General features: G+C 28.9%; 1 protein-coding gene across 2 annotated transcripts; it reads right to left on the bottom strand.

The window, feature by feature from the left end:
* Window positions 1–1136: 1136 nt before the first annotated feature.
* On the bottom strand, window positions 1137–3731 carry LOC109815577 (Serine/threonine-protein kinase WNK (With No Lysine)-like protein). Of its 2 annotated transcripts, XM_020380328.3 has the most exons (7): window positions 3239–3731; window positions 3113–3163; window positions 2905–3024; window positions 2615–2720; window positions 2389–2430; window positions 2226–2282; window positions 1137–2052 (listed from the first exon to the last, which is right to left on the bottom strand). In XM_020380328.3, the coding sequence occupies exons 1-7, from the start codon at window positions 3370–3372 to the stop codon at window positions 1330–1332; spliced, it is 1233 nt and encodes a 410-aa protein (XP_020235917.1). In that variant the 5' UTR covers window positions 3373–3731; the 3' UTR covers window positions 1137–1329. The 2 variants fall into 2 exon arrangements, with proteins under 2 accessions (XP_020235917.1, XP_029130644.1); XM_029274811.2 differs by lacking the exons at window positions 3113–3163; window positions 3239–3731 and having other exon boundaries at window positions 2894–3024.
* Between the last annotated feature and the right edge of the window lie 10840 nt (window positions 3732–14571).

Genomic DNA, 14571 nt, shown 5'->3' with positions numbered 1-14571 from the left:
TTTATTAAAATCTGATTAATTACATGTTACTCTTTCAATAATTTGGAACCCTATGTTGGCCGCACCCAGCATGTATCTGCAAAAATATTCTTAGATATACATGACATAAATATGCATGCTTAGAGAGTAGTTTATACACACTTCCAACCATGGTTTGGAGAGTGTATACGGGATTTCATCTATAAAAAATATATTTGGCAAAGAGTTGTCTTTTACTTATGTATAGACTAATAGACACATGATAAAAGAATTAAAAGGTTAAATATAGAATATTTTTAATGTAAAGTAAATGCAAGTATTTATTATATTAAACATAAAAACTTATTCAATGTTTTATTTTTTTTAAATAATTTTAAAGAGTTTAAATAAAGTGTTTAAGACTTACATACCAAATGCTCATAGGAACACCAAAAAAAAAAGAAACAAAATCCTTGACAATCATAGTTATGCTACAACATAATTTTAGATTCTTGTTATGATTTAAGTAGGGAACCATGTGTTTTGTTATATTAAGGCAAATGCTAATCAATGCATTAAGACAATGAATAAGGAATTAAAAGTGATTTTTTTATAAAAAATAAATATATACTATTATATACTCATTTTCCGATACATTCCTATCATGATTTTTAATTTTAAAAAAAACTTTTTTATTTCACAACCAATACCCTAAAGAAAACACAAATTCCAGCCAATGTTTTTTTAAGTAATTTAAAATATTTAATTAAGGATGTGTAATACTTTCATACCAAATGTTCATGGACACAATAAAAAAAATTCCTTAACAACTATAGTTATGTTTGAACACACTTTTGGCTCCCAGATCATGATTAAATAAAAGTAAAACAAGAAAAATATTAGATACTTTACCTTTTGGGCCTAACTATGATTTGCAAACTATAATGCAAACACACAAACAATCATTCTTACATAACACTATCTAAAGTCATATTAGCTTAGCTGGATCATCTTGTAATATTGTTGAATAAAAAATTGAAACTCTTAATATTAATGAGCACGGCTCTATACAAATTACTAAAGCAAATTAAATGCCTGAAATGATTAGTGTGACTTTTCATAATTTTTATTCAATCGTACAATGATGACCTAGTATCTAAAATTTAAAACACCGATCGTAAGGGAACTTTATGTCTAATTGAACTAGAAGAAACAAACAAATGATCATTAATCAAGTCTCATTAAGTGGAAGACAGAAGAAACACAAGATACAAAGTGAAAAGCCAACACATGAAAAAGGAACAACACAAAATAGCAACTTTTCCTAGTTACAAATTCTCATCTTTGGTTTTTTTTTTCCCTTCCCATAATTCACTCCAAAAAGGTCTCCATGACATCCGGGTACATACCTCCTTCTGAATTATTCCTATACTCCACACCTTGTTGATGGTGATCCATTGAAGTGGAAGAAGATGATGAAGCCACTCTTGCAGGTAGAGTGAAGCTCCTCTTGAACTTGTCCATTTTCCTTGCATCATCTTGGTGGCTTTCCAAGCTCAAGAACTCATTTGTGTTGGCATTTTGCACATCAGAACTGGGATTTTGACCAAGAGGGTGGTGATGTTGATGTTGACTCTGATCACATGGTTTGTTACCTAAGCTCTCAGGATTGAACAAAAGTTTAGCATCATCTGATCTTCCAGTGAGGGCATTGAAGAAAGACAAGCCATTGGGCCATTTGATGTCGTTTTCATGCTCCCCCATCACATCCTCAATTCTTGCACCTTCGCATGATACATGTGGCATGAGAAACATGTGTGCCTCATCTTTTGGGAAACCAAGCCTAGCTGCATGTTGTTGGAAATTTGGAGAGGATAGCATGGAGGTGGCAGAAGTGAGTGGCCTCTGGTGACCCCAGTTGAAGAGTGGAGGAGGTGGCCTAATTGGAATGGTGGATGGTTTTGAAGGAAGAGAAGTGGAGGAGGAAGTGTTCCTCGTTGAAGAGAAGAGTTGGGAGAGGTAGAAGCCAGATTGGTAGCCAAGGGATTCAAAAGTGTGTCTCATTCTTAGCACAAAATGGAGGTCTTCAGGAATCTGAGAATTAATAGAACCAAAAATATGAAACATTTGATATTTTTTCTGTGACACATGAATAGCTAGAGCCACGCAAATATAAATGGTATGAAACTAGTGAAGGCAAATATTAAAATTACCACATTAAATAAGCAATCTTAAAACTAGTAAAAATAATTATTAAAATTACTCACAATCTTGCAAGAACCAAGTTGGAGAAGGCCATGGCCAGCTTGAATTACAGCTATGGTCTGGTCATAGAACAAAAGCAAAACAAAATGGTTGAAAAATCCAAAAATGAAATCTTCCGAAGAGCAATAATAGCAAAAGGCAAACCAACAATGATTCAGTTCAGACCTGAATGCCTGACTCAAACTGGTCTGTCCATTCAGGTGGAAGCTGCAATGAATGGCAGGCATCACAAAAGGAGGTTGAGTCAATGAATCATGAAACAAAAATCGACACATAACAGCCAGAAAATACAAAACAGCACTGGTTGAAAACTTGAAATGCAACATATAGTCCAAATGATAATCTTTATATTAAAAATAAAGAAAAAGAAAGACAAGTTGATTGGACATACAGCATCAAAGGAGCTCTGCCAGTAGTTGGAGATATTGGGCTCACATTCTGTGGGCTCTTTAAAGACCCACTTGTGGCACTTATCAGATGCAACTTTCCCCATCAACCTGTGTCCAAAATCCAATTCCACCCAATCAGAGGATAAACAAACAGTGCTTGTGCATAAGTAACTAACTTCCTACCCTCCACAACATGGCAGTATCGAACATTGAACAAGATTAAGAGAGAGAATAAAAGATTAAAAGCACAACATAACATAACATAACATAAAAAGACCTACCCAGTACCCACCCTTCTCCATAATTATACAACTGAATGGACATCTTGCTGAAGGCCTTCCTGACAGGATCCTCTCCATCAACATCTTCCAGACAACCTCCTCGGCAAAACCCATCTTCCCACATCAACATCCTTCACGTGTAAAGTAACCAAAAAACAAAAAACCTTAAAAATTGCGACTTTTAAAGAACATGCAACACAAAAGTGGATTTTGACTTACAAGGTGCCGTTGTCGTCCCCGACCTTGCAGCCATTACCACCTCGGAGTCTCCTGCGAGAAGAGGGGTTAGAGAGAGAAAGAGAGAAAGAAAATAAGAGAGAGAGAGAGAGAGAGAGAGAGAAATACGGGCGAGGACGAATGGTCCAGAAGACAGAGTAAGTCCAGTCTGAGTTGAGACAGACTCTTCTGAGGGCCTCATGAAGGGCCATCATCCCAACAGCTTCTTTGCTTCTATCTGTTCCTGCTCCTGAGCCCACCATCTCTCTCTCTCTCTCACTATACAAACACAACCCAAAAAAAAAAAAAACTTTTTTTTTCTCTTCTTGTATAGTGTTTGAGCTTTGAAGCAGCACGTTGCTTCCTGGCTAATCTATAATGGTTAACGAGAGGAGAGAGGAGGGATTGTTCATCTCTGTGGAGTGCGATGATGTTTGTTTGTTTATTTGGGTAAGGGGTTTTTATCTTACTTACTGGGGTTTTTGTTTGAAGCTGAGTGAGGAGGTTGGTTAATGGTTAGTTTTAGTTTGACAGAAGAGGAAGAGGTAAAAGAGGGGTGAAGGAGAGGTGCTTTGTGGAGTGAGTGACTGTGTTGCTTCGGGGGAATGGAATGCTGCGTTTTTTTAACCATCAAACACTGTGGGGACACCTTTTATCTTCCTTCTCTGTCTCTTTCTCTGTCTTTTTTGCAACAACAAACTCTTCAAAGGGAAAAAAAAAACACAAAAACAAAAAATCAAGAATAACGTGGGCTATTTCATATTTTTACTACCACCATGTTTAACAGCGGAGGTAAAAGTGAAGACAAGACAATAGGTGAGAAAAGAAAAGAAGAGAGTAGGTGAGAAATAAAAGTGAAAATTGAAGTTCTTTGATCGAAGGAAAGTATAAGAGTAGTGTTATTTTTTTATCAAAAATTTATATTAGGATAAGATACAAATATAAGGTTAGAAATAATCATCATGATCTTTAAGAATTTTCAATAAAATTATGTATTGTTTATTTTTTCTTTAATGTAAGTCCATATCAAAGAATACAAAATATGAAAGAAATCGATTTTGAATCTTGTATAAAGAGACTTAATCAATTGTGTCAACATTGTCTAACAAAAAAAAGTTTAAGAATATTGAAGGAAAAAAATTATTAATTTATATTAAATTAAATAAAAATAAAATAAAATGATATTATAAATTAATTTACAAATATCCATATTTACAATTACATGTTAGCAACACCACACAGACACGATAGTATTTACATATTTTTTTCTCTTCAAATTCACTCCCTTAGAGGATGGTAAAAAAGAGAAAGAAAGAATAAGACTTGTCCATTTAATCTCCCCTATTCTTCTTTTTTCTCTTATACCAAATGTAATACCTCTTCTTTATTCCCTATGCTTTTCCCTTGGTCTTTCTCCATCCTTTCTCCTTTCATGCAATTCACTTACATCAAATAAGGTGTAAGGGCATGTGTGGTACAAAGTAAGAGAGGAAATTGAAAAAAAATAAAAATTTTATTTGATTAACAAAAAAAAGAGGAAATGATACTTAGCTTGAGACAATTTAAAAGTAACTATAAGTTTTATAATTAATATTTAATGCTCAAAATTTTGAAGTTATATCTTTTATTTACTTAATATATACTATGCTTTTTTTTAGTGGTTAATATTTCAATCAAAAAAGTAATTTCATGGAATTCATATCCACCAAAACACTCCAATTAGTTTTTACAAACAAAGTCTCTTCAGACTTTTAGTTAAAACATCTAGTTAAAACTTAAATGATAAAACTAATAAGTATTGTCTTTCTTGAGAAGTGATAAAATTGTTTAATTTTAGAAAACTCTTTATATAAAAATAGTTATAAAATAAATGTTTGCTAAGATTTCAAAACGAGTAACTTTCTTCTTTATTAATCAAGCTTCATATTCATAGGTAGCAATTGAAAATGACTATTACAAATCATTCAAGGTACACTTGAAGACTTGTTTTATCTTCTTTTTTTTTGTATGAAAAGTGTTTGTCAGTGTCATATATGCTTGCATTGAATATGTTTATTAAATTTTAACTTCTTATCTGATTTAAAAGATTGTTAATTAACTTTTGTGTTAAAGGAAATGGAACATTTGTGTATCAATCTAAAAACAACTTTTTTGGTTACAACACTTTTTCAAATGAACAAAATATTATTTTTTTTGAAAAGTGGTATACATCCTGATGTGTCACAAATTCATAAGAAGGTCGAGTCTATTTATTTTGTCAAAAAAGACAATAAAGACATGATAAAATATTTAAGAACATCAAATAAAACATTTAAAACTATCATCACAGTGTGAGTTGATGTGTATCTTTTGTTCCTTTCTTTTGTACTCCCTCATTTCTTTTACTTGTCAATTATTTTTGTAAAAAAATATTTTTATTTACTTGTCATTTTCAAATTTTAAAATAATATTAATTATTTTTTGTTAATTATATCTTTACATTTGATCTAATTTTTAATTAATTTATACTCCTTCATTTCTCTATATTAAAGAAAAAAAACATATTTTTCTTAAATATAAGTAAATTTTTACTACTTTTATCTCATTTAATGATACTTTTTCTAAAATATTTTTCTTTAATGTATGACATTATAGTTACACTATGTTTTTTTAGTATTTATAATGACGAAAATTTCAAAAAAAAATTATAAGATTTGTAAAATTTAATGAAAATAATTAATTTTTTAATATATATAAAATTATTTATTGTTTTACTTATAATAGAAAATAGAAGGAGTACATGACAACTAATATTTATTATGAAACAAAAATGAAAGATGGTGTAATAGGAAACATTATAATCATCCTATGAAAAATAGGAGACTTTATTATGTTTTTTAGTTTATGTACGAGAAACTGAACAGTTATTATAAAGGAATGAAGATAGTAAAACATTGTCCTTTTATATTACTTCTAATCCTAATTATAAGTAGTAAAGTAATTTTTTATTTAGTTTTAATTATAAACAAAAATTATTAATTTTTAAATTTATTTATGGATAAATTTCTTTTATATCTTTAATTTATTTTTAATTTTATTTCCTATACATGCATTCATAATTAACATTAAATATAATAACTGCTTAAAATAAAAGATATATTTAAAATAAAATCTAAATATTGATATGGTTAATTAAAATAAACCAACTTAATTACTTTTTTATCCTTTATTTATAATTATGATCGAAAGTATACTTCATAAACATAAAAAAAAAAAACACTTATTTGTGATAATTAAAACTGTCATTTGAAGGGTGACAATTCGTTCTTTATTTTAACAAAATTATTGCTAAAAATAATTTTTTTATTTCTTAAAGTGACAATATTTTAGATTTTTTTTTTTTTGGTGAATTGAGAAATATTTTAGATACTAGAGAGTAATTAATAATTTGATATATAAGTGGATGTGCACGTGCTCGAGTGAGAAGGAAAGTAATAAAATACTAAAAGTATACATTTATTTATTAAATAATATTTATTATGATATTTAAATAATATAAATTTCTTTAACATAATTATAAATTTCGTATTTTCTCAATTAAAAATAAAAATAAAAATATTTTCTTTATTTAAATAATTAAACAAAATTAATTTCGACTTTTTTTCTCTGCATCCAAATTCTGAACAAAACATTAATAAAGAAACTCATCTATTGTTTGAAAGTTTAATACCTTTGAAGCCTGTGTAAAGAATACTTGGAATATTGTTTATATGTTAGATGTTGTAACAACGCACTTTAATATTTAGTAATATTTGAATTAAAAAGTGTATTATTAATATTTACTTTTTTTTAATTGTTAATATTACTTGTTATATTATTATATGTTGGGATAGACCTAGTGGTAAAAATTAAAATAACATACATCAAATCTTAAGATTAAATCTTGCTCTCGTCATCATGTAATTCTTACTAATAAAAAATATGTTAAAAAAAAGCCGTTATTGTTATTAAATTATGCCTGATCATATGCACTTGTGACTAATCGGGTGTTTGAATTTACAATAAAATGTTTTAAAATTACAATGAAATAACAGTATGTGATTTTTTAGGAAATATTTATATGCTTTGTTGGATGTTAAGAAATTGATTTTGTGATTTTAACTGATTTTCAAATAATTTTAAGTAGATTTTGCATTAAATAAAAGTCTAACTACTATTTTACTTGTAGAATAAAAACATTCAAATATACATCATATGATTTCAAAATCAAATAATTTTATAAAAATAAATTCATTTAAAATCAATTTTACAAATATTTATCCAAATATAGTAACACAATGTAAATGGGTAGTAAGACTACGTTTGAAATGTCCTATGATTAAAAAAATATTTTACTAAATTTAAAGTGACAATACTAAAATGATTATACATCTATAGACTATACCCAGTAAATAGAGTTTTAGTTGTCTTTTCCATTTTGGAAATGAAACCTAACTTTGAATATCTGATAGCTTGGTTGTGGAAGTTAAATAATTTAATTAGAACAAGAAGATTTCAAAATCGAAAAAGACAATGGAAGTTAAAAAATTCATTTGCACATCTCAATTTATTTTACTTTTATAACTTCGACCCTTCATAAATTAATTTTCAATTCATTAATAATCCCACCTTAGCGTGCACCTATCTAGGGGCCGAGTTTTTTTTTTTTTTTTCACGTAGTCATTTTTCTTATATAACAAATAAATATATAAATAAAAAATATATATTCAAAATTTCCCATGTTAATTAAATTTATTAAAAAATAATATTTATAATTTTTTTTATGCTAAAAAAAAAACTGTTCATTTCTAAAATAAAGTTTTATTTTATTTATTTTTCTATTTAGGATTTCTACTAATATTATATATCATATTTTTAATTATGTCTTTATGAGTGTCAAATTTTTAAATCATATTATAAATATTTAGAGTAGTTTTTTTTTCTAAAATTTTCGTCTAAATTAAAAATAATTATGAAAATTTTCGTTGACTCAATTTTTTATTAATAAAATTAATTACAAATAATGGTTGATTAAATTTATAAATAATTATTTTTTATTGTTTTTTATTTTTAACTTTAATTTTTAAAATAATTATAAATATTATTTCTCTACACATAATTTATGTGAGACGTACACAAACTAGTATTATATATCTATATATATATATATATATATATATATATATATATATATATATATATATATATATATATATATATATATATATATATATACTATTAGCTTAACAAATGGGTTAAAGTATATAGCGAGTCTTAGGTGTGTTGGGTTAAGATTGCAATAGATTTTTAAAAAAAATTATTATAAATTTTTTTTATGATATTTAAGTAAGAGTTTTTTTAATATAAAATAGTTATGTATTATTCAGTTAAATTAATTAGAAATTTTTTAAGAGCACATCAAAATTTATAATATTTTATTAAAATAATCACAATTTTTTAGGAATATGTCAAATTTGTTGGTATTTAATAACATAGAAATTTCAATACATTATTTTAAATAATAGATTTTGTAAGATATTTTAGTATAATTTATATGTAATGCACTTATCTAACAATCTTATTAAAATTTTTGAGATTTTTTTATGATTTTTTTTCTCTTTTATTTCTTGTCTCTCTTTTTTCTTTTTCCTATATCCTCTCTTTTTCTTCTTTTCTTCTCCATTTCATTTATTTTTCCCTTTCTATTCATCTCTCTTATTTATCTATTTTATTATTCTCTTTATTTTTCCTGTAATGACCTGACAAGTCGCTACACTTAATATAACACAATTTCTACTTAGCAAAAAACAAACTAATCAACAATACTAGGATTCTTATACAACAAATATATGTATATGATGCAGAAAACTTAAAAGAGTTTTTGCCAATATGATTAAAAACACAAAGTTCCTTATACATATATACAATATACAATAAATATACAAAATTATAAACAAAATAATTCTATTGTTGGTTAGCGTCCCTATACAACAAATACTACATCAAAACAGTATAAACAAAATTGGTCATCTCTAGTATGACCATCCACCCACAAGTCAACCATCCAAGCTAATCTTTCCCTACTCCTTTACCAGGTATGATCATTGTGCTCACATGCATATCAATAGCACACTCACATACTAAATTTTCATAACTTAATATTCTAAGATATCACGTGGTCCAAACACCTTAGCGAAAGTCATACATATGCTATTAAGTTTATCTTAATTTTATTAGAAACTTAAGACAATCATCACCAACTTCTATATTGACCTCAAGAGCTAAATATGTCATCTACTATTTTAAATAAATACAAACCACAATAATTCAGTCTAAATTTGATCGTCTGACCTTTGGTTACTAATTTGATCATAACTTGAGTTACAGACCTCCTTTTAGATAATTCCAACAAAATTTGAAAGTTAACATCCAAGGCTATAACTTTCATGAAGATCATAAAATCTAATTCTGCCATTTAAGTCTACTTGAAAAGCTTACAACATACGCATGTTACATTTCACACACAAAATATGAAATTCGTCTTTTAACTCACATAGCTCAGTCATTTCTTAACATTTTTATGTAATTCTTGAGTCTAAGTTGTACCTCTAAATATCTACTTTCTAACTCAACAATCATAACTCAATTTCATTTATCACAAACAGATAAATTAAATAAATACCAAGGTATTTTTATACCATAATTTTCACAATCTGACACAACTTACATCCAAACTCTTTTCTCTCAATCCAATTGTTAAGAACTCTCCATAACTTATATTACATTTCTAAAAGACATAATTTACACATACAACTACATACCCAATCAATGTTTTCATACAATTACAATATCAAAACATGAAATCAATCATCCACTCAAGCAATTTATACCATTAATTACAGATAAGAAGAACAAAATGTGAAACATACACAATGAGGAAACCCCTCATACACGAACATACAAAAAACACAAGATTGGGGATCAATTTCACTACTCGACATACAAACCCACATCTAGAGTGAGATTTCTCACTCCCCTTTACTTGGATAAGCTATAGACGACAAGTGCACAACTCCAGGGTGATTTCCTTCTTGCTCCTATTCTTTGAGCTTTGAAACGCATACATAAAAAATAGAGACATAAGAAGGTTTAATCATAAAACTATTCTTTTAAAAATCTTAACCTTCCTTTAACCCTCCTTCAGTTAAAACACTTAGCCACAATTACAAATTCACTTCCCTTTTAATAAATATTATAATAACCTTTAATAAAACTAATACATATTATATTCTAAAATATATTAAATAATTAAATAATTATCCAACAGTCTCTATTAATAAAATAAAAATATCAAAATTATTAATAAAATACTTATATTATATTTTATGAAAAACAAAGTGTTACACTCAACGAGATATTGTGGTCCCTGAGTGCAAAAATTAATGAACATATGGACATTTGAGGCAAAGAGAATGTTCTCTATTATGGCGGACTTAAGAATTTAAGGGAGATCATTGAATACACGGTTGATAAGACCCCTAGTGATTGAGAACACTCTAGGAGAGCTCCATTTCACCACTTCCATCATTTCTTCACCATTTTGTGTGGTTCCAATGGCTACTTGGTGCTAAACTCCCACTCATTGGGATTGGATGTAACTAGTTAAACCTCATGTATTAACTTTGTTTCATTTCATTCATCAGTATTTTCACTCTTTCCTTAATGCTCTCTTGATGTGTTATATCTTGAGTTGATTTATTGCTTTGGTTGTTGTTGGAAAATGTTTATTTAGCTATGTATGAGTTAAAACAAACACTAAGAGTCATGTTTAGGAATGAATATAAGTTTCAATGTGCATTTGTGAACCATCATTGTTTAAAGCTTGTAGTTCAATTAAATCAACCAAGGAATTGAAGATTTGAGTAAAATACATGGTTTCAAGTTCTTAAGGGATTAGGGCTCAGAGATTTTCTGTGGCAATGCTAATGTTGAGATGAAACATCAAGAAAAACCTTTTATGAACTAATAAATGATGATGATCTAGTGAAATCCAATCTCAATGGTCCTCTCTATTTGATTCTCTTAATATCTTGTTGCCAAGTATTTGACAAAATTTCTATATAAAAAAACCTTATATTTAATTGCATCTTTTTATTGCATTTAAGTTTATTTATGCAAAACCAACTTCAAATAAACTATAATTTCATTCTTTTGAATTATAATATATAGTGTGTTGAGTTATAATTGTCATATATTGCACAAGTTCTTTTGGGAGACGATCTTATTAAGAAAATACTACGTGCAATTTTGTATGTTTGTCAAACCTCTAACAAAGTTACAATTTATGCAACACAAACAACTTAAAAAACATCAAGCTAGTTCATAGCGCAACATAACTGATTTTCATCATTTACAACTTTCAATCATCAAATACAACTTACAACATGAACAACATTCTCAATATAAATAACTTTAATCACAACATAATAAACTCAAACAACTAATGTGTCATCACGTATATCAACTTATAGAGATCTCCTACAATAAAAGTGAACAATCTAAATGACTTGACCCTTCCAAAACACTATATCTGACCTATCACAGGTCAAGTAGAGACAACTTTAGGCCTCCCTGAGCATTTGGTAAACAACTTAAACTATGAAAGTCTAGTACTACTATCAGGGTAGAACAACTTGAGTGTGAGCTTACCATGATTTTAGCATGCATATCTAAGTTTCATATAGAATTAGTTCATCGACTAACCTCCAAATATTACGCACCTTTCTAGTAATTAGTTCAGAATTTTATCCCTAAACTTCATACCTTACTAATTTTGATCACTTGATACACATATGGCTTGACTTGACCCTCATATAGATCTACATTTAGCCACTTTATAATTTATATTACTTGACCTGACCCTCATACTATTTGCACATAAAAACTATAGGAGATAACTTAAAAACAAATTCTCAATTAGAATCCAACTTACTAACTGAAGGGTTTTCAACTCTAAGCTCATACAACACCACAACCTATATTCACAAAATGGAATATCTTAATTTTTTAAAAATAACTTTAATCTCATTTATCTTTCATGTATCCCACTAGTGGAAAATCAGCATATTACGTCACCCCTTGTACGTCGGAAATACGAAAATCTGACGTAAAAAAAATGCGGTGGCATTTTTGTAATTTTTGCGAACTTTTTTACGTCGGACTTGGTAGGGTCTGACGTAAAAAAGGACGCAAATTTGAATAAGAGAGCGCGAGGCACACCGCGCGCATTCACTCTTCATCACTTTTCATTTTTTTCTCTGTAAACCCTCTCCCTCTCCTTTGTTACTGAATTGTTTTTTTGTCTTTTGCAGAGGGATGAATTCTTTGTTACTCATTTGCACATTGTTGCTGCTCCTCAGGTATGAATCAAAGTTTCGTTAGCACTTTTCTATTTCGCATTTCTACTCTGGCTATCTGTTTTATTCGATTTTTTGGTTGTTTTATTTGTATAGGTAGTGGGCATTTTCTTTTGGGTAGTTCTACGAAGCAGAACGGCCCGTTCTGCAAGCAAAACGGCCTGTTCTCCAAGCAAAACGACCCGTTCTGAAAGCAGAACGACCTGTTCTGCTTGGAGAACGGGCCGTTCTGCTTGCATTCTTATGTTTTTTTTTTGTTTTTTTTTACTATTTTTACGTCGGATTTCGTAATGTCCGACGTAAATTTATGTCGATTTTGCAGGTCCGACGTAAAATTTACGTCTCCCGCTTTTGCGTCGGTATGTTTTCTGACGTAAAAAGCTTAAAATACCCGATGTAGTACACCTTTTTTGTACTAGTGTCCTAGCTTAAACATATATATCATCACCACATGTCTATACAACTTAACAACTTCAAATCAACTAACAAATCACAACTTAGTCAACTCTCATTCATAAGCAACTTACAACTAAAGTAACTGTAAACATCATTATAGATCAATGCATAATGAACCATAATCATATAGCGACATAAATCATGTGAGTAATCAATATACTACACTTATTCTCAATACTTAGTAAAATATCAACAAGTTTTTCTTTCAACAAACCATGTCTGATGCCATTCTCTCTGCTTCCAATGTCATTGAAGCAAAGAGCCTCTAGCTCGCCTACACCCTATGCCAATACACATGCACTTGACATGGATAAAGTAGAAAGCCTTTATGACAACCATGTCTGTCATAGACAAATATATGTCCAACCTCATCCAGGCAAAGAGCCTCTACTTAACTCATGTCCAATGTCATAAAAGTTGCATTTGGTGTCGTCCAAGCAAAGAGTCATTGACTTGATCACACCTAGTGCTTTTTAGCTTAAGCCCGGAGCCATCAAGTTAGAAAGATCCTCGAGCAATCATGCTTGACGCCTCTCGTTTCCACTTCTGGTGTGACCAAGTTAGAGAGTTCTTCACTGACTCACGCCCGATGTCATTAGGGCAAAAAAGCCTTAACTTGAGCCACGCCTGATGCCATAAAGGCATGTCTGGTGTGATGAAGATTTTCGCACTTAACAAAATCCTCAAACTGGCTCAAACATGTAATTCACTTAGCCAAACCAACATGCAATCATATTTTCAACACAAATACAACCTATATGACTTAAATCTGACATAAAACACAACATATAACCATCACACTTCAATAATCATCAATTTTACTTCAAAGAAACCAAAACTCAAAGCAACTGAAAATCTATTCTTAATTCAATCAAAACAGCCAACATTTGATGAATTCAAACATTAATCATTAAGCATTATAATTCAACAATAATTAATCACAAACTTTCCTTAACTCGAATCGTTCAAAAATCAAGAGAAGGGAAGAAAACTAAGAGTTCCCAGGATTGTTGTTCGGATCTCTTAGCTTCAGATTCTCAACCTCCAAGTCTTGAATGTTCAACGCTCTACTCAACTATAAGGAAGGGTATGATGTCCTACAAAATCAGAATAAGAAGTTACTCTCTGGCTCTTAAGTCCTTTTTTTCTAACCTCTCTCTAAACTTTCTTAAAATATGAACTTATGAAGTTCACATCTTAAGAAAAAAATTATACACCATTTCTTAAGTTTGGTCAACTTGACCCTAACTAAAATTACCTCAACAAAAACTTAACTCTCAATGATCTCTTGACCCCTAAAACTCTAAAACAACAACAATTACAACAATTCATATTAATCAATATATATTGAATAATTAATTAATAAAGCTAAAATCACACAATGTTACATTTTCTCCTATCCTTTCTTTATCTATCAAAATTGATGTATAATTTATAAATATTTATTTTTTAATTATTAGGCATTTAAAATAATATTAGAATTATTAAATATTATCTATTGTTAAATTTTAAATTATTAAAATTTAAAAGTTTATTTTTAATAAAATTTAATATTGAAATATCAAAATTTTA

This window comes from Cajanus cajan, chromosome 10, assembly GCF_000230855.2.
Source record: "Cajanus cajan strain Asha chromosome 10, NIPB_CcT2T_4, whole genome shotgun sequence".
Classification (NCBI taxonomy): Eukaryota; Viridiplantae; Streptophyta; class Magnoliopsida; order Fabales; family Fabaceae; genus Cajanus; species Cajanus cajan.
This window is presented reverse-complemented; position numbering and strand designations above follow the sequence as displayed.

Coding starts and splice junctions, on each gene's coding strand:
- LOC109815577 (XM_020380328.3), bottom strand. CDS start 3,372: ATGGTGGGCTCAGGAGCAGGAACAGATAGAAGCAAAGAAGCTGTTGGG. Junction 3,025..3,112: donor GGGGACGACAACGGCACCTT/GTAAGTCAAAAT, acceptor TTACACGTGAAG/GATGTTGATGTGGGAAGATG. Junction 2,053..2,225: donor AACTTGGTTCTTGCAAGATT/GTGAGTAATTTT, acceptor ATTAATTCTCAG/ATTCCTGAAGACCTCCATTT.